The sequence below is a fragment of the Rhinopithecus bieti genome, unplaced genomic scaffold (genome assembly GCF_001698545.2).
Source record: "Rhinopithecus bieti isolate Rb0 unplaced genomic scaffold, ASM169854v2 scaffold_4907, whole genome shotgun sequence".
Taxonomy (NCBI): domain Eukaryota; kingdom Metazoa; phylum Chordata; class Mammalia; order Primates; family Cercopithecidae; genus Rhinopithecus; species Rhinopithecus bieti.
The window spans coordinates 713,860-734,333 of NW_016804501.1; the positions used below are offsets into that span (position 1 = coordinate 713,860).

Sequence of the window (20,474 nt, forward strand, 5' to 3'; positions counted from 1 at the left end):
GCTGTTGGTCTTGCATGTGTGAGAGCTCCATACGAACGAATCCCCCCACAGCTTGACGGGCTGGCTCTCTCCACTCAGCCTGAGTGTCCTGAGTTTCAGCCACAGTGTTATGTGTTGCTGTCAGTGCATTCATTGTCATTGCCAGGCAGGATTTTTTTGGTAAATACGTCACTGACTATGTTTTGTGCTGTTGGCGGCCATTCACCTGGTTCCCTGTGTTTGCTGTGAGCATGCTCCTGTTCCCCAGGCCCGTGTGCATGAGTGGCTTGCCTGTGATCAGGGGCAGGAGAGTAACTGTTGTTTAGAGTGGGTGTGCCAAGCTCCACATCTCAGGAAGGAACTCTTTTTTAAAAAACGAATTATATATATTTAATTTTATTGCCGTTCTTTCATTGCTATAACTCATCTCAGGAACTTTGATACTGTCTGCCACTCTGGGGATAAAAAGTGGTATCTCCTTGTGGTTTTAAGTTGCACTTCTCTCGTGACTGATGAAGTGAAGCATCTTTTCATGTTTCTTCCTTTGTTCGTTTTGGCTCAGTTTGGTGTTTTCTTTCCTTATTGACTTGTTGGTGATGGTCTTTATATATTCTGGACATGAATTCTTGGTCAGTTCTGTGTTGCAGTGATATTTTCCCAGTTAGTGATGTGTCTTTTCACTCTTTGCAGTACCTTTTGATGAAAGGTGTTCTTTTTTTTTTTTTTTTTTTTNATGTGTGAAAAATATCACACCAAGTTTAAAAATAACTCTTTAATCATATGCACATAAGGGGAATAAAGGGCAACACCAGGCTGACTCGGGAGGGGAGGAAGATATTCTCCCTTTGTCCCAGTGTCTGCTTGGCACAGTTCTGAGATCACACAAACAAGTGGGAGTGGGTTGGGAAATAGAATAAGTGAGAGGACTGAAGAGACAAAGGCAAGGGGGGAGAGGCAAGGGCTTGCAGTAGTCTCAATCAGTGGACTCTAACACAGATTCACTCAGCGCAAGGTCCCAGTAGTGTTCAGCCCCATGCTTTTTGAAATGCTCACGAGCCATGTTCTCTGTAGGACACTGTTTAAACTTCGTCTCTCCAAAGCTCCGGTCTTTGGCTGTACCCTCCCAGACTAGTACACATTTGTTGGTTTTCTTCACAGCTTCCTCATCAGATTCCTCATCATCATCTCCCTTCGTGTTAGATGTCTGTTCATCCCACTTTATCCGATGCAGCATAAGACGCTTAAATTTCTTCTGGGCCTTGGGGCCCCCTTCCACTACTACCACGTTGACATCCTTGTGCAGTACCACCACCCCTGTCAGGTACAGTTGCCCAGCATTGGCTTCAATCTTGAACTTCTTGGCTGGGTTGCTCAAATTTCGAACTCTATATACAGATATGTGTACCTCCTGTGAAATGTCTTCTTTAAGCTTTTTAATTTTCTTGACCTTTCTCTGTTCTGCTGTGAGTTTTCGGGCAGCGTTGGCCTCTTCATGCGCTTTCTGTCTTTTTGCCATCTGAGCTCTGACATGGGCTTCTACCTTCGTGGGGTCTTGAACAGCTTCTGTTCCTAATACTCGCATCAAATTAGAAATTCTCACTTTGGGTTCTGGAGGAGGCATCAGGCCCAGCCTGACTTTTTCTTGTAGTTCCTTCTGCGCTTCCCTCCTTGTTTGTCTCCGAAGTTTTTTCTGTTCCTTCTTGGTGAGATATACTCCCAGAGTAACTGGTGTGTCATTGTCAACTGGAGGATTGAGCTGGGCTGGATGTTCAACAAGATTTGTGATTCCAAAATAATCTTCTCTCTTGGGATTTTCCTCTGTAAGATCAAAGCCATTGGGAATTATGTAAGAGTCCCACCACTCAATTTCAGGAATATCTCCTTCCTTTAGCTCCTTCTTAGGAGCAATGAGGGCAAGCCTAGTCGAAGTATGGATGCCTGTTTTTCGAGCTGCTTGTGAAATCTCTGCCTGCAGCTTCTCCAGTTGAGCCTTTGTCCGTAATCGCTGAGCAATCTTCTCAAATTTGCCCTTGTCGTGGAATTTAAAAGTGCGTCTCTGGCGCTGGGAAGGGGCAATGGAGACTCGGGGGTCAAAAAAGGTGTTGGATTCCATGTCTTCTGATGGCTTTTCTTTTAGTTGCTGCTTGAATTGTTCCCTCTTCACAGCACGAATATTGGCTTTCAGAGTAGGCATGCGGTGTGTCAGCTCAATCTCCTTGCCTGTTGCATCTACAGTGCGCCCTTGCTCATCCAGGATCAGTGGTGTAGGTTTCGTTTGGTCTTTTAACTCCACCTTCGGGGGAGCAATGCCCATGGCATGGAGATTAGCCAGGCCCACCATGTTGGCATTGCCGATGAGTCCTGGCTTCAGTGCCAGCTGGGCTTGGATTCGAGCTTGTAGTTCAGCTGCTTTCCTTGCCTTCTCAATGGCATCATTCATGAAAGTGGCAGCCTGGGAGGGTTGAATAGTGTTGCCAATTGGAAGTCGCTCTGGTTGGGAAGAAGAAGGAGTCTTTGGCTGAGGTGTAGGGGGGCTAATGAAGCTCAGCTGTTTTTTCCTCTCCTCGATTTGTCGTGTTGCTGCCTCCATCATCTGTTTGATCTGGAGCTTAGTCAGCATGCCAGGGCTCTCTGATGGAGGCCCAGGGATCACCTCTGGCTCTTCTTCCACCTCCTCAAAACGGGGTATTCGTCGCTTCTTTACTCCTGATGATTCTTTAGAGATCTCAGAGTCATCACCAAACACCTCCTTTAGCTCTCGTTTTCTGCTCCTGTCACTGCTAGACTTGGAATGCCTAGAGCTTCGGCCTTCCTCCACAGCCTCAAAGAGTTTGTCCACAAATCGGAGAGTAGAATCATCAAGAAAAGGTTTCAGATGATCGGCTGCCTTCTTCTTGTCCATGCCCTTCCCCACACAATTCAATGCTGCTGTGACCACTGTAGGCTCTGAGAAACCCAGGACCCTCTTCACTGTCTTCTCTATCCATGGTTTCAGCTCATCCAGCTCCCTCTTAGACAGTGCCATTTTGCAGGAAAAAGAGAACAATAGCTCAAACTGGACTCAATACTACACCTCACAAACTTCAGCCCCTGAGACGAAAGGTGTTCTTAATTTCAGCATACGTAAAGTCCTCATTTCATGTTGTCAGTGAGTTCCTGGAAACTGCAACTTGAAGTGAAATGGTGTTACATTAATGTTGTTTTATTATAGCCATGAGGAAAAAACATTGGTATGTTATACAGTTGACCCTTGAGCAATGTGGGGATTAAGAGTGCCAGCCCGCCCCTGTCACCTGCACTGTTGAAAATTTGCATATAGCTGTTGACTCCTCTGAAACATACTAACAACCAACTGTTGACTGGAAGCCTTATCAATAATATGGAACAGTCGACGAACACTTATTTTATGTGTTTTTTTTTCTTTTTCTTTTCTTTTTTTTTTTTTTTTTGAGACGGAGTCTCACTCTGACACCCAGGCTGGAGTGAGTGGCGGTTCACAGCTCACTGCAGCCTTGACTTGGACTCAGACGATCCTTCCACCTCAGGCTCCTGAGTAGCTGGGACTGCAGGTGCGCGCTACCATGCGCAGCTGATTTTTGTGTTTTTTTGTAGATATGGGATTTCACCGTGTTGCTCAGGCTAGTCCCAAACTCCTGGGCTCAAGTGAGCCTCCAATCTTGGCTTCACAAAGTGCTGGGTTTACAGGTGTGACCCATTGTGCCTGGCCTATTTTGTATGTTATGTGTATTTAATGTTATGTACTGTATTCTTTTTTTTTTTGAGGCGGAGTCTCGCTCTGTTGCCTGGACTGGAGTGCAGTGGCCGGATCTCAGCTCACTGCAAGCTCCGCCTCCCGGGTTTACGCCATTCTCCCGCCTCAGCCTCCCGAGTAGCTGGGACTACAGGCGCCTGCCACCTCGCCCGGCTAGTTTTTTTTGTATTTTAGTAGAGACGGGGTTTCACCGTGTTAGCCAGGATGGTCTCGATCTCCTGACCTCGTAATCTGCCCGTCTCGGCCTCCCAAAGTGTTGGGATTACAGGCTTGAGCCACCGTGCCCGGCCTGTACTGTATTCTTAAAACAAAATAAGCTAGAGAGAAGAAAATGTTGTTAAAAAATAAGGAACAGAAAATACATTTACTATGAAGTGAAAGTGGATGATTATAAAGGTCTTCATCCTCGTCATCTTCACGTTGCGTAGGGTAAGAAGGGAGTGGGTGAGGGGGAGGGAGAGGGGTTGGTCCTGCTGTGGATAGAGGACCCTCACAGTTCCAACCCAGGTTGTCCACTGATCAGCTATACATCATTTTGCTCAAAGTTACAGTTTCCAAGAACCAACCTATTGATGATGTTTAGTGAGGACTTAACTGTAGTTGAAGTTGTCAGTCTTGTTCATAAGGATATATCATCTAGAATTTTTCTGCTTTACTCTTACATTGTGAAATGAGTGCAGTTTCCCTTTTTTCCCCCAAATGTATATTTGGAAAGTCATATTGAAAAGCCGATCTTTTCCTCACTGATCTTCAATGCCAGCTCAGACATAAAACAAGTTTCCTTTTATGCATGGCTCTTCCTGGGATCTTTATTCTTTTATTGGAAAATTTGTGCCAGTCTGTATTGATGCCACACTGTCTTTCTTACTGTAGCTTTATAATAGTTTTCGATGTCTGGTCAGGTAAGTTCTCTGCCTTGCTCTGCGTTGGGAGGATCTTGTCTGTTTGGCGACTATTTCAGATCCGTGCTAGAAGCAGCTCATCAAGCTTCACAGAAAAACCTATTGGGAATTTTGATTAGAATTTAATTGCACTAATGGATGCTTTGTGAGAATTGCCATCTTTATGAAGTTCAGCCTTTCCAGTCTAGGGTCAAAATATAGTTCTCCCTTCACCTAGGTCTTCCTAAATAGCTTTCCATGAAATTTGATGATTGTGTCCCTTTTGTTAGATTTAATTCTAGGTACTATATATTTTTAAAAGTTGTGCCAAGTGGTATATTTTCTAAAATTATATTTTAAATTATATTTATATTTTAAATATATTGCTGGTATGTGTCAGTGCAGTCGATTTTGTTTCTCTTATACTCAGCAACTTTTCTTTTTTTTTTTTTGAGACGGAGTCTCGCTCTGTCGCCCAGGCTGGAGTGCAGTGGCCGGATCTCAGCTCACTGCAAGCTCCGCCTCCCGGGTTTACGCCATTCTCCTGCCTCAGCCTCCTGAGTAGCTGGGACTACAGGCGCCCGCCACCTCGTCCGGCTAGTTTTTTGTATTTTTTTAGTAGAGACGGGGTTTCACCGTGTTAGCCAGGATGGTCTCGATCTCCTGACCTTGTGATCCGCCCGTCTCGGCCTCCCAAAGTGCTGGGATTACAGGCTTGAGCCACTGCGCCCAGCCAACTTTTCTGAACTCTGTTCATTAATTCTTTGCGTACAGTCTTGTATGCAAAGTCTTTGTATACTTCTCTGAAGAAATTCCTTTATAATCCTTGTTCCTTTTATACTACCTTTTCTTGCCATTTTGTGCTTGGTAGGACTTTCAGTAAAGTGTTGAGTTCATGCTAGTGGTGGACAACTTTGGCTTTTTCTTACTTTGAAAGGGAACACTTTCGGTAGAAAGGCAGAGTGTTAGAGTGTTGAGTCATAATTGCATGGTTCAAACCTAGTGTTTGTTGCCTCCTAACCCCATGGCCTCGGTCAGGTTGTCTAAGCTCTCCGTGGTGTTTTTCTCCGTTGTAAAGGGGATGACCAGGGTTGTTCTGAGGATCTACAGTGTGTGGAAGCCTTGGCCTGGCGTGTCCTGTGGCGTGCTCTTCACTGCTGCTCTCGGGATGGCTATGATGATACCTTTAGTGTTTCCAGAATGGACATGGTGTATAGGGTTTTTGTAAATATTTTTATAAGATTAATGGAGTTCGTATCTACTCTTCAGTGTTTCTGTTGTAGATGGGTATTGCATGCTTTGTTTGCTTGTTTTGACAGAGTCTTTGTCGCCTAGGCTGGAGTGCAGTGGCGTGATCTCAGCTCACTGCAACCTCCGCCTCTTGGGTTCAAGCGATTCTCCTGCCTCAGCCTCCTCAGTAGCTGGGATTATAGGCGCACCTGTCACCACACCTGGCTGTTTTTTAATATTTTTAGTAGAGACAGGGTTTTGCCATGTTGTCCAGACTGGTCTCCAACTCCTCACCTCAGGTGATCCGTCCACCTTAGCCTCCCAAAGTGCTGGGGTTACAGGTGTGAGCCACCGCGCCTGGCCCTTGTACGTTAAATTGAGGAGTATGACTTTTTCTTTTCTTCATAGTCAATTTCGATAGTCACATTTTCTAAGAATTTATTTCATCTAAATGTTAACATTTATTGGCATACGTTGTCAATAACTTCTCCTTACAGCGTTTCCGATCTTGGCTACGTTTGCACACATGTCCCTTCTTTCCCCTAATACTGTGTATTCAAGCCTCTCAGTTTTCTTCATGGTCTTGTCAAAAGTTTGTCAGTTTTCTTTTTTTTTTTTTTTTTACCTGACGCCAGTGTATTGTCTTCTGTTTTGTTTCTGCTCTTAGTATTTCTTTTTTAAAACATCTTTTCTGAGTTTTAACTTGGATGACTAACTTACTAATTTTCATTAGGTCATTAATAGAAACATTTAAGGGTCTGAATTTTTCTGTAATACTGCTTTAGCTGAATATCATGTTTATTATTCAGTTTTAAATATTTTCTGATTTCCCCTATATATATTTTTTGTTGACTCATGAGTTATTTAGAAGGATGTTTCTTAATTTCCAAACAATACAGGGTTTTCGATATATATTTTTACTATTATTCTACATTAATTGCATTTTGATCAGACAGTGGATTTATGGGATTCTCACTGATCTGGATTTTGTTGAGGTGGGTTTTGAATGGACCAGTTTATAAACATTCCATCCATGCTTTAAAACAACATGAATTCATCAGGTTATGGTACCGTTTTCTCTCTGAGTCCACCAGGTAGAACTTGTTGATTGCATTGTCCAGTTCGTCTTATCCTTACGATTTTTGTCTTCTTGCTCTATCAATTACTGAGAGAAGTAGGTTAACATTTTCATTATGATAATGAGTACCTATTTCTCCTTAAGTTTCTGTCAAGTTTTCATTTTATGTATTTTGAGGCTATGTTAGTATGTGCATATATAGATTTAGAATTGTTATCCTGTTACTTCATTTTTACTTGGTTCTAGATAATGTTACCACATCTGTTTTCTATTTGATGAATTCTCTTTATAGCTCTTCCTAGTCTTTTGTTAACCCATTGATTAAGTGTTAAATTCCAGTTACCAGTTTGTTTTAAGACATTCCCAATGGTTTTTTAGAAAACCTACATGAAATTTTAAAATTATCTCTTGCTGTGTATTCACACTTTCAGTCTTCTCTTTTATTTCTTCAGATATAAAATTTTATAATCTGTGCCTGATAATTGCATGGGTGACGTTTTTGCAGGTCTGATTCTGCTGTCGTTTATGAATCCTGGTTTCTGCTGATGGTACATTGTTTCCTAGTGTACTTTGTGATTTTTGACAATTTATTGGAACTTTATTGTGGCAGTTATTTTAGGCCTGACACTGAGGGAGTGTCCTCTAGAGGGAGTTTCTGTTAACTTCTAATCTGTGTTCTTTTATAAAGCATGTCTCTTGTAAACAGCATGTAGTTGGTCTTCTCTGCCCTCCAGTTTATTCTAACATCCCTGTGTCTCTAAATTGGAGTGTTTAGTACATTTGTATTAAATTTAAGCCTGTTCTGTTAATAATTGGGCCTAGATCTATCATAATTTAACAGTTTATTTTGTGTTTTCTCACCTGTTCTTTAGTCATCTCTTTCTGGTTAAAGCATCAGTCAAGTATTTAGTTACTTCATTTCCTCTTCTCTGTTAGCTTTCTGTGTTCTTGTTGCGATGGCTATCTGATCGTGGTGTGTGTTCTTGACTTACTAGATTACCTGTTAAATCAGCGCTGTATACTGTATACTCTCTCTGGGACAGAGTTTAGGAGCAGCCTTGCTGGGTGGTTGTGGCGTAGGTCTCCTGTGAAGATGGTTTTCAGAAGGCTTGATGTGGCAGGCTGGAGAATGCCATTCCAGGCTGGTTCATTCTGCCAGCTGATGGGCTCTGTTGCATGCTGAGGGCGGGTTTAGTGTCCTCCTGACCTGGGGCTGGTGTCTCAGAGCAAGTATCCATGTGGTAGCAGGATAGACACTGTAGTATCTTTTATAACTGAGTCTTGGAAGTCACATGCTGTCATTCTCCCAGATGGTGGTCACATCGGTCAGGTCAGGTCAGTGTGGGAGAGGCCAGGAGTAAACTGCAGGAGGTGGGTTCTTGGGCATCCTATTGTCTTTATGGTGTCGACCTGAATCCATGAACAGAGCCTCTCGTTGGGTCAAGGCTTCTTTCATGGTCTTCAGGAGCTTGTTAGAGCTTTCTTCACAGAGATGTGGTGCATTTTTGAAAGTTTAATTGTTAAGTATATTTAACTCTTCATATCCATGGGTTTCAGATCTATGAATTTGATCAACTACAGATAGAAAATATTTACCAAAAACAAAGCAAAACAGTAAAAAATAATAATACAGCTGGGTGTGGTGGCTCACACCTGTAATCCTGGCTACTTGGGAGACTGAGGCAGGATGATCACTTGAGCCCAGGAGTTCAAGTTCAGCCTGGACAACATAGTAAGACCCCATCTCTAAAAAAACAAACCAACAAAACAAACCAAACAGCCAACCAGAAAAACCCCCAAACCAAATAAGCCAAAATAACAGCACAACAATTACAAAAAGGATACAAAAAAAAGTGTAAAAACTATTTATATAGCATTCACACTGTATTAGGTATTATAAGTACCCTAGAGATGATTTAAAATATATGAGAGGATGTGTATAGGTTACGTGCAAATATGCATTACTTTATATAAGGGACTTGAGCATCCTTGGATTGTGGTATCCGAGAGGGTCCTTGGAACCAACTCCTCAAGGATTCTGAGGGACGACTGTATTTAATTTTCTGTCTAAATGAGTTTTTTTTTTCTTCTATTGCATTTTCTAACTCATTTATCTGTGTGGAGGCTGATTTCTGTGTATTGTTTGTTCTGAGACACCTTACAGAATTCTCTTGTTATTGGAAGTTTCCGGTTGTTTGGCTTGTTTTTCCTACTTATATATAGCGTCATATGCTGTAGTGGTGCAGCCCAGCATTTTGCTCTGGAAGCATCAGACAGACAGGAAAGGTGAAGAACCTTGTTAGGAACACCATGGACACACCACCTGGATTCCACAGCCAACACTTACTTTCACTGGGCTCCATTACATCTATGTCCATCAAGCCAGTGTGGCGAATGTTTAACATCCTGAGCAAATGAATTCAAAGGGTGTTTTGCTAGTCCCAAATGGGCAGTGCCTTCAGCGTGGTCCTTGTAGGGTGCTTGTCCATGGCATTTGTTGTTTTGACTCAACAGTCTTTATTCGACATAAAATATAGATGCAGACAAGCTCACATATCACGAGTACACAGCCCAACTAAAGTCTTTTCCCCTGTTAGATCTACCACTGTGTGAACATTCTTTGAACAGAAATCTGGGTTCACATTTCTGTCATTCCTCTGGATAGACTCACTAAAGGGGGAAACGATGGGGTTGAGGGCATTGGATTCCACAGCCCTTTAGCTTTCCGTGTTGATTTCCAGAAAAATCCAGCCAGTTTACGCCATTGTCAGCAGCAAGTGAGAGTACCTAATTCATAACAGTTTCCCAGTGTTATGATTTTAAGATGGTTGATAATTCGATACTAAACACATTGTGCACTGATTTCCAGGGATGATCAATGAAAAAGTATTTCATTGCCCTTTATACTTTTGTGTATGTAACAGCTTCATATCCTTTGCCCATTGTGATTGGGGATTTAATGTGTGGTTTTTTTTTAAGCAATTAGGGTGAGTGTTTTTTTTAAAAAAGCCTAACTATGTTTTATCATACTTTTAACATTTTGCTTTTATTTTTTACTTTGATATTTTATATTTTATATATCTTCTTCATCAGTTATTTCCTATCAGTGGTGTTCCTTTTTTACATTTTATTTATTTGTCTATACTGTTACTGTTCATTTATTTTTATTTTATTTTATTTTATTTTATTTTATTTTTGAGACGGAGTTTTGCTCTGCTGCCCAGGCTGGAGCGCAGTGGCTGGATCTCAGCTCACTGCAAGCTCCGCCTCCTGGGTTTACACCATTCTCCTGCCTCAGCCTCCCGAGTAGCTGGGACTATAGGCGCCCGCCACCACGCCTGGCTAGTTTTTTGTATTTTTTAGTAGAGACGAGGTTTCACCGTGTTAGCCAGGATGGTCTCGATCTCCTGACCTCATGATCCGCCCGTCTCGGCCTCCCAAAGTGCTGGGATTACAGGCTTGAGCCACCGCGCCCGGCCTGTTCATTTAGATTATTTCAGGTATTTTAAATCTTTTGTGAATACGGTTGAGTTTCTTTCAAAGATTCTCATCTTTATAGAGAAAATATTTTATACATTTTTTAATTTGCATAAATTTCAGGGGTGCAAGTTCAGTGCTGCCCCCTGGCTGTACTGTGTAGTGGTGAAGTCTGGGTCTCTGGTATGTCATGACCCAAACGTGTGCTGCGCCTACTGAGTAATTTCTCGTCATTCCCCTTGCATGCCCCAATGAAATAGTTTACACCATTTATCAGTAATGGGCAACCATTTTACTTTTTAGAAAAAACAAGTGTGCTTTTAGACAATGTAATCTTTTTCCAAGGAGTGATCTAAAGCCGGAAAAAGGAATACATGTGAGAGGAAACCCCTTGCCCTTCTTACTGTGGTTCTCCTGGCCGCTGCTCCTTCCCAATTCAATTGACAGTTGTTATAAAGTAACAGCCCTTCTGCCCTCAACCCTCTGCAGCTGAGCTGCCCCTCCTGGACCTGATGAAGCTGTACGAAGGCGCCTTCCTGCCGAGTTCTCAGTGGCCCCGGCCGAAGCCTGATGGGGAGGACACGAGCGGAGAGGAAGGTGCGCTACCAGCCTTTGGAAGAATTCAGGGTTAAAAGCAGAAGCCGGAATACTTTACAGACAAAGACTTAAAATAAGATTTAGAAAATTTCTTTTAGTTTGATAAAATAAAAAATTAGAAATATTTAATAAGTATCTTTATGTTGAATAGAATTTTGTTACATTCTGTGCTTTTATTAACCTGGCACAGCTATTGGAACACTTGATCATGTTGTGAAGTAAAATATTTTTCTCTAGATTTATAAACATCATTGTTTTATGGACCTAGATAGCATGTTTATTCAGGCTGTGCTGTGTTTGTTTAACACATCAGTTTTGGGTAGTTTATTTTACTTATTAGACTTTCTAAACAGATGCACAGAGCATACCAGAAAAGGCCTGCTTTTCCTGCTCTCATTCCTGTTCTTGGGACAGTTAGACTCCTGCATACAAGTTGGGGAGGGGCCCACAGGAGCCCTGGGAAGATCAGGCCTTTCCCGACCGCACACTGCTAGCAGGACCAGAGGAAGGAGTGGCGGGTTTGGTCTCCTCCCGGTTTCCCACATTTGGGAAAGCATTCTGCTTTTTTGTTTCTTGGTGATAGAGGGAAGATCCCTAAACCCTGAAACACCTACATGTATCTCTCTGTGATACCAGCTCCTGATTGCTATGGAGACATTTTCCAAAATACCAGACTATTTGGGGCAAATTATACTCTTGGAGGGCTTTCCGGAATGGTCCTTGGTTTGATAGTTTCATAAGAATTCTCACCCATTTATCCAGATAGCATTGTTAGATATTTTGAATTACAAATAAAAAGTTATTGCCTAATTCTGTATTTGAAGTAGTTGGAATCTATAAACTTTTTCCTGTTTTAAAAAAGTTTAGATGTATAAAGCCCTCTCAGCAGCCCCCACTTCTCTGTTTTATTGTTGTTACAGATGTGGATGACTGTCCAGGCGACAGGGAGAGTCGCAAGGACTTGGTTCTCATTGACTCACTTTTCATCATGGATCAGTTCAAAGCTGCCGAGAGGATGAATGTCGGGAAGCCAAATGCCAAGGACATTGCGGACGTCACTGCGGTGGCTGAAGCCATCCTGCCCAAGGGCAGTGCTCGGGTCACAACCTCGGTGAGGCGCTGAGCTTTTCAAGTGTAGGATGGGCCTTTGAGAGACAGAGCACATAGCTTAGTCATGAGAAAAGCTTTTCCTCTTCCCAGTGAAGTGCTCTATCCCAACTGCAGAGTTGTCAGAAAAAGCAATTCTTCATGTGCCTATAGTCCCAGCTACTCAGGAGGATGAGGCAGGAGGATTGCTTCAGCCCAGATGTTCAGGTGTTGAACACCAGCTTGGGTGACATAGTGAGACTTGGTCTCCAAAAGAAGCAATTCTTCCTCTTCCTGTTTTCTGTAGATCATTTTTGTGGCTTTCTAATCGGTTTATAGTGTGACTGTTGGTTTCAGTTTTTAGAAAAAGTTTGGGTGATTGTTTTGACCAGCAGCCACTCTTTGATCTGTTCATCGCTGCAGGTCAAGTTTAATGCTCCGCCTCTATTGTACGGGGCTCTCAGAGATTATCAGAAGATTGGCCTGGACTGGCTGGCCAAGCTCTACAGGAAGAATCTCAATGGCATATTGGCAGATGAAGCTGGACTGGGTAAAACAGTGCAGATCATTGCTTTTTTTGCCCACCTAGCTTGTAACGAAGGTAAGAGTTTGCTAGTTTTTTGAATAATACCTATTTGCTAAGACTTACCCATAGGCCAGTGTGTTTGATGGGAGTGTGGGGACTTGGCCGTCTTATCTACTTCTTTGCTTCTGTCCTTTGACCTGAGCAAATTGAGGGCTCAGAAGTATTCATTCTATGAATGAGTAAAAAACTAGTTCACAGTTAACATCCAGTAACTATTAGTGAAAATCTAATACAATGCAGAGACTCATCAGGCTATGACTGAACCTTGTGACTCCAGGGTCAGGTCACCGTGCGGTGTGTGGGCAGCAGAGCAGGTGGTCCACTTCCCTTGCTGCTTCTAGACTGGCATGAACCCCGCTGTTGGGCTCTCAGCTGCGTGGGGTGGTTTGTGGCACGCATCCTGGCTCACTGTATCCTTTTTGTGTTACTATGTGCACGCCTCCCCTTGTCCCTCTTGCTGGATTTCACCTGTCAGTGGGGCAGCGTTTCCGATCCACTGCTTGGGTTCCTTAGGGAACGGGCCTGGGTACCCTGTGTGGGCTCAGCCTCTGCATGGCAGCCCCACCTGGTTCTTCACCCTCTTGACACTTCTGACTGGCACACAGCTTGTGTAGGCCCTCTGGCCTCCTTTCCAGTCTTTAGAGGCAGCTCCCTGTTCACTCCGCTTCCTCTCTTGGCTTTTAGGTCAGGTGCCCACCTTAGTCTCCTGCTCTGTGCCTAGCTGCAGAAGAAGGTGTGACTTGTGTCTCTAACACAGGACAAGGTTTCACTGTTCTTGCTCTTGTAAGAGAAGTGTTCAGTAAACATCTTGGAATGTGGTTCCCACTGTATGTTCCAGACTTAAAGCAGGCTTTGCTATTCCTGCAGAGAAGAGGGGACGTGGCCTCGTCTTCACATTTGAGCTTTGAAAGTAAAGATAGGCCGGGTGCGCTGGCTCAAGCCTGTAATCCCAGCACTTTGGGAGGCCGAGACGGGCGGATCACGAGGTCAGGAGATCGAGACCATCCCGGCTAACACCGTGGAACCCCATCTCTACTAAAAAATACAAAAAACTAGCCGGGCGAGGTGGCGGGCGCCTGTAGTCCCAGCTACTCGGGAGGCTGAGGCAGGAGAATGGCGTGAACCCGGGAGACGGAGCTTGCAGTGAGCTGAGATCCGGCCACTGCGCTCCAGCCTGGGCGACAGAGCGAGACTCCGTCTCAAAAAAAAAGTTGGACATGTTTAAATTAGGAGGGTCAGCTTAGGGAAGTGATGACCCCATGGGTGCTCTTACTGAAGGCTGTGTGAAAAGAAATGGAACACAGTGGAATTGCAGTGAGGGTCTCAGTCCAAGTAGTTTAAGGAGAGAGAGGCAGGGCTGAGGGTCCCTTCACCTCCGGAGAGGGTTCTTTTTTTTTTTTGAGATGGAGTTTCACTCTCGTTGCCCAGGCTGGGGTGTAATGGTGTGATCTCGGCTCACTGCAGCCTCCGCTTTCTGGGTTCAAGTGATTCTCCTGCCTCAGCCTCACAAGTAGCTGGGACTACAAGCACTTGCCACCATGCCTGGCTAATTTTTTAAAAATTTTTGGTAGAGACAGGGTTTCATGTTGCCCAGGCTGGTCTGGAACTCCTGAGCTCAAGTGATCCACCCATCTCAGCCTCCCGGAGTGCTGGGATTACAGGCATGAGCCACCATGCCTGGCTCTTTTTTTTTTTTTTTAAGGCACTGTTGCCCAGGCTGGATTGGAGTGGCATGATCAGGGCTCACTGCAGCCCTGACTTCCCAGACGCAAGTCATCCTCTCACCTGAGCCCTCCTTAGGAGGCTCAGGTGGGAAGATCGCTGTGACTGAACAAAAAACTGGCTAATTTTTGTAGTTTTGATAGAGATAGGGTTTTGCCATGTTGCCAGGTTGGTCTTGAACTCCTGGGCTCAAGCAATCGTGCCTTGGCTGCCCAAAGTGGTGGGATTACAGGCATGAGCCATTATGCCCAGCCTGAAAGTAGCCTGTGCTTCTAAAACTAGGGGATTGTATTTTGTCAGTTGAACAGATGAGTGAATCATTCAGCATTCATTCATCTGCTCCTTACGTGATGGCTGTCACAGACCCCAGGCACTTTTCTAGGTCCTGAGGGTGCAGCCCTGCTTTCAGGAACCCCACACTGGTACAGATGAACCTTGAAATGGACTGATGACCCAGCATAGTGACAGGATCCTGGCCAGCTGGAGCAAGGTCTCAGGGAGATGGGGCACTGGGGGTGGGGGCTGCAAGTGCAGCTGACATCCAGGAACAGCACTGAGGCCAGTGTGAGGGCAAGAGGGTGTGAGGGGACGGTGGGGGATGAGTATAGAAAGATTGGGGTCAACCACGATAGAGGCCTAGCAAGCACTGGAGCTGATGTGGCTTTGCCTTAGTGTGTGGTCTGCATCAGTGCAGGTGCTGGTACAGGTGTCTGCCCAGGCTAGAGAGCAGTGGTGTGATCCTGGCTCACTGAAGCCTCAGCCTCCTGGGCTCAAGTGATTGATCCTCCTGCCTCAGCTTCCCAAGTAGCTGGGAGTACAGGTATATGCCACCATACCTGGCTAATTTTTTTTTTTTTTTAATTTTAATTTTTTTTTTTGAGATGGAGTCTCCCTCTGTCGCCCAGGCTGGAGTGCAGTGGCCGGATCTCAGCTCACTGCAAGCTCCTCCTTCCGGGTTATGCCATTCTCCTGCCTCAACCTCCCAAGTAGCTGGGACTACAGGCACCGCCACCACGCCCGGCTAATTTTTTGTATTTTTAGTAGAGACGGGGTTTCACTGTGTTAGCCAGGATGGTCTCGATCTCCTGACCTCGTGATCCGCCCGTCTCAGCCTCCCAAAGTGTTGGAATTACAGGCGTGAGCCACCGTGCCTGGCTAATTTTTTTTTTTTTTTTTTGAAGAGTGAGGTCTTACTATGTTATCCAGGCTGGTCTCGAACTCCTGGCCTCAAAAGATCCTCCTGTCTTGGCTTCCCAAAGTGTTGGGATTACAGAGATTGTCTTGGCTTCCCAAAGTGCTGGGATTACAGAGATTACAGCTGTGAGCCACTGTGCCTAGCCAGCTTTTCTTTTCTTCTTCTTTTTTTTTTAATCTTGCTTTTCACTGGGGTTTAAAATACCATCTGGATTTGATTTGTGTTTACTTACTCCTTGGGTTGTGTCTTTTTCTTTTTTTTTTTTTTTTTTGAGGTGGAGTTTTGCTTTGTTGCCCAGGCTGGATGAATTGCAGTGGCATGATCTCAGCTCACTGCAACCTCCGCCTCCCAGGTTCAAGCGAATCTCCTGCCTCAGCCTCCTGAGTATTTGGGATTACAGGCGCACACCGCCACACGCAGCTAATTTTTGTATTTTTAGTAGAGACGGGGTTTCACCATATTTGTCATGCTGGTCTTGAATTCCTGACCTCGTGATCTGCCTGCCTCAGCCTCCAAAAGTGCTGTGATTACAGGCGTGAGCATCCGCGCCCAGCCGGTTGTGTCTTTTAAAGAGTTTATTGTCCTGTTATATTTTTTTCTTTGTGACATTTCTGTTCATATTCTTTATTTATTTTTCTATTGGGTGGTTCTTTTCCAGGATCAGCAGGAATGCTTTGCATATTAGCAGTAATGGCTATAGATGGATGTGTTGTAAATACTTGTTAGTCTACTAAGTCTGTCTTGTAACTTGGTTTATGTTTCATTTATAGCACAGAAGTTGAAATTCATATGTATTCTTCTAATAATCTTTAAAAACCTTAGTTTTCTCGCCAGGCTCAGTGACTCTTGGGAGGGCAAGGCAGGCGGGTCACCTGAGGTCAGGAGTTTGAGACCAGCCTGGCCAACATGGTGACACCCCATCTCTACTAAAAATACAAAAATTTAGCTGGGCATGGTGGTGTGCGCTTCCAATCCCAGTTACACAGGAGGCTGAGGTAGGAGAATCGCTTGAACCTGGGAGGCAGAGGTTGCAGTGAGCCGAGATTGTGCCGTTGGACTCCAGCCTGGGTGACAAGAGCAAAACTCCATCTTAAAAAAAAAAATCATAGTTTTCTGAAGAAGGAAATTTGAAACAATGTATTTTAGGATGGTTTGGATGTGCCCTAACTAAAGCTTGGGAAGCAGTGATGGGCACAAACCCTTGGCTGACAAAACACAATTTAGACGCCTGCTGCATGGTCGCCTGGCTTGTGGGAAGGACTTGAGCAGGGTCTGGGGCTCTCTTCGTCTGCGAGTCTGCTTTCTAAGTGTTGCTCGTTCCCCCGGACTCTTGGAGGAGCTCACGGCGGTTTGAATGAACACCAGGGTGTTCTTGAGGCCGCTCATTCAACGTGTGTCTGCTGAGGCCTCCTCTGAGCCAGGCTTGTTGCGTGTGCAGCAGCACCCTGGGGCCAAGGAGCAGCTTCTGGGCGGTGTGCTGGCTCCAGACGAATGCACTTGTTTCCCCCAAGTCTGCCTCAGTCGTGTGGTGGTTCATGTCGCACGTACTCATACTGAGGAAGCATCTCTGGTCAGACACAGTGCTAGGTGCTTGGACGTGACAGATACTTTGACGTGGAAAATTCTGTTTTTCCTTTGTAGGTAATTGGGGCCCCCATCTTGTTGTTGTGAGAAGTTGTAACATAATCAAGTGGGAGCTTGAATTGAAACGTTGGTGTCCCGGGCTCAAAATCCTCTCATATATTGGCAGCCACAGAGAACTCAAAGCAAAGAGACAGGTATTTTGTTTTAAACATAAAGCTAAACAGAAAGCCATCTTAATTTTTATAAAAGACACATTAAAAAATGTGAAGACATGCTTACTAATGTAATTATTAAAAATCACTCATTCATGAGTTAACAAAACTTTATGTTGTTCCCCTTGAAAGCATAGACAATACCGCCTCGGCCTGGCCGTTCCCTGCGAGAAGGGCCCCACACTCGCAGGCCCAGGTGTGCACAGAGCTCAGTGTCATTGCCCAGAAAGTGGGACAGTTTCCTCCGGAAATGGTCTTCTCTGGGGCAGTGCGGCACTTTTCCCTGGAGGCCCTGCTGACTTCCACAGGCACAGAGGAGAAGCTGGGTGCCGCCAGATCTGAATTTAAAACCCATAGAAACATTTGCACAACATGCCTAATAGATAACGTTTCTGGAACAAATTTTAACTTACTAAAAATTTTTCTCTGCCCTATAGTTTCTAGTACTAGGTCACTAAAGGTAGATTCATCACAGTTTTCCATTGAGTAGAACATTTTGGACCATTAGACGACATTGTGTTGAGTAGTGTTTACTGAAAAAGTGAGCTTTCAGTAGTATTTTCTTTTTTACTATTTTAGTCTGTTTTTGGTGTTATTACAAAATATCACAGACTGGGTAATTTGTAAGTATAGACATTTATTTCTCACAGTTCTGGAGGCTGTGAAGTCCAAGATACAGATGCCAGCAGATTTAGTGTCTGGTGAGGGCCTGGTTTCCGCATCCCAGATAGGGCCTTGCTGCTGCATGTTTTGGAGGGCACATGGCGGAAGGGATGGAAGGGCAAAAGGCTCCAAGCTGGTTCCCTCCAGCCCTTTCATACTGCACAAGTTCATCCTTGAGAGCAGGGAAGTGTCCACTTCTTAATACTACCACCATGGGCGTTAGATTTCAACATGAATTTTGGAGGGAACACATTCAAGCCATAGTACTGTGTCTGGCTTTTAGTTTGTTTTGAGAAAGCGTATAATGCAGTCAGTTGCAATACAGATGTTGACATCTCTTATTTTTCTGAGCACACTTCCCCTTGTTTTGATTAGATACTAGAAGAGCTCGCCCTGCTTCAGGATCCTCTGCTATAATCTCAGTATTTTCCAAATGGTAATTGTCAGCGCCTGCAGAATAGCTTCTTAATTTGTCAACGAAACTGCTTTAGACCCCTAGAGGAAGAGATAAAAACATAAACGCAGCCATTTTCTGTGCGGTAATAGCAAGTTATTTAAAAAAGCGAGTAGAATTATAGGTGGGAACGGAGTCACTGGGTGGAGAGCTTTGGGAAGCGTGTGTCCTCAAGGTGGTTTTGGAAGACAGTGGAGTGCGAAGGCACTGAGCCATCCTCTCTGTGCTGCAGGAGTGGGCCGAACCCAACAGCTTCCACGTCTGCATCACGTCCTACACGCAGTTCTTCCGGGGCTTCACCGCCTTCACACGAGTGCGCTGGAAGTGTCTGGTCATTGATGAGATGCAGCGTGTGAAAGGCATGACCGAGAGGCACTGGGAAGCGGTTTTCACCCTGCAGAGGTCTGTGTGTTACGTGCTTGTCATTGAGTGTTCTTTGCTATTGATGTAAAAGGTTCTCTTGAAGAAATCTGCGTAATTGCAGACACAAAAAATGGCCTTTGAGCTAGAGAATTGCTTTTCATCTTCATCCCAGCATGTGGGCCAGAAAGCCCCAGAGCTGGGTCAATGCAGCCCCCCTTTTCAGTCATGCGCACGTTGACATTCACAGTGTCAAATAACTGTCCCTTTTCTCACACATTGTCAGTGAAGACGCTGCTGCATCCAGCCCCGTGGCTGTAGAATTCCAGTGTTGTCTCTTGTCCTGTTTGCAGCCAACAGCGCCTGCTTCTGATCGACTCGCCACTGCACAATACCTTCCTGGAGCTCTGGACCATGGTGCACTTCCTGGTCCCAGGGATCTCCAGACCCTACCTGAGCTCCCCTCTGAGGGCCCCCAGTGAAGAGAGCCAAGATTACTACCATAAGGTGGTCATAAGGTTACACAGGGTAGGTTGGGCTCTGCCATTTCAGCTCAGTGATTAAACATGTGTATGCCTCATTGTAAACGTGTTACAGCAGCATTTTTGGAAAGAAAACAGTAAACAGTTTTTTATTTTCAGGTGACACAGCCATTTATTTTGAGGAGAACTAAGAGAGATGTGGAAAAGCAACTGACAAAGAAATATGAGCATGTTTTGAAGTGTCGCCTTTCTAACCGACAAAAAGCCTTATACGAGGATGTTATCCTACAACCCGGGTGAGTGTGGACTCTGGGCATGTGCCCCCTTTGCTGTCCCTGCCTGTGAGGGACAGAGGCCCTTTCTGTGGCCTCAGCAGAAAGCTCCTTTCTGTAAGGATTGGGCCTCTGGAGCTGGAGGCCGAGGTGCCCTCTTGGGGGCAGCAGACTCTGCGGCCTCAGGTGTTTCCAGCTGTTTCAGGCTCATGCTGGCCCTGCTGTACTTCCTGTCTCAGAAGCCCCACTCCTGTGTAGTTGCCCACGTGTAGGGTGGTGTCCTGGTGCTGCTCTCTGTGTTGTCCAGAGAATTCTGTGAATTTTAGTTTCCATTCATCTGGGAGAGACGATGATTGAGCAGCTCGCCTTCCCACAGCCAGCCTGGAGGCCCCAGAACTTGGGTCAGTTGGGTCTTCTGCTGGTCTCAGGTGGCACGCTGCTCTCTGCGGCGCAATGAGTGGGGTGTTGCATGGGGTGGAATGCGCCATGCAACGCACACCATGTGATGGCTGGCTGCTGTGCCTCTGGCAGGGACACGCTGGTGCCAGAAGCTGTGCCCCTCGAGTTGACACAGTGTGGGGCCCCCCTTGATCCTCTGAGGTCGTCAGATGTGCATGGTTTTGGTCTGTCTGGCTTCCCAGTTTTCTGAGTTTAGATGAAAGAAACACAAAAAACCCTGGAAATCAAGTTTTGGAGTATTTGAAATTTATCTGTGCTTAGTCATCACAACTCAGTCTCTGCTGGGGGTGTGGCTATGAGGCAGTGCTGCAGGGTTACCCCTACCCTGTGCCACCTCAGTGCCCTCACAGGCCACAGTCAGACACACTGGATCAGCGACCCCACT

At 45.0% G+C, this 20,474-nt stretch overlaps 2 protein-coding genes across 2 annotated transcripts in view; one reads left to right on the plus strand and one right to left on the minus strand.

The window, feature by feature from the left end:
* EP400 (E1A binding protein p400) overlaps window positions 1–20,474 on the plus strand; it is a 140,473-nt gene that overhangs the window by 52,194 nt on the left and 67,805 nt on the right. The window contains 7 exon segments of the mRNA XM_017868826.1: window positions 10,907–11,014; window positions 11,935–12,125; window positions 12,524–12,701; window positions 17,245–17,381; window positions 18,749–18,918; window positions 19,230–19,404; window positions 19,518–19,654. Coding sequence (XP_017724315.1) covers window positions 10,907–11,014; window positions 11,935–12,125; window positions 12,524–12,701; window positions 17,245–17,381; window positions 18,749–18,918; window positions 19,230–19,404; window positions 19,518–19,654 — 1,096 coding nt within the window.
* On the minus strand, window positions 737–3,318 carry LOC108527506 (U4/U6 small nuclear ribonucleoprotein Prp3). The gene has a single exon (XM_017868825.1). The coding sequence runs from the start codon at window positions 3,002–3,004 to the stop codon at window positions 953–955; it is 2,052 nt and encodes a 683-aa protein (XP_017724314.1). The 5' UTR covers window positions 3,005–3,318; the 3' UTR covers window positions 737–952.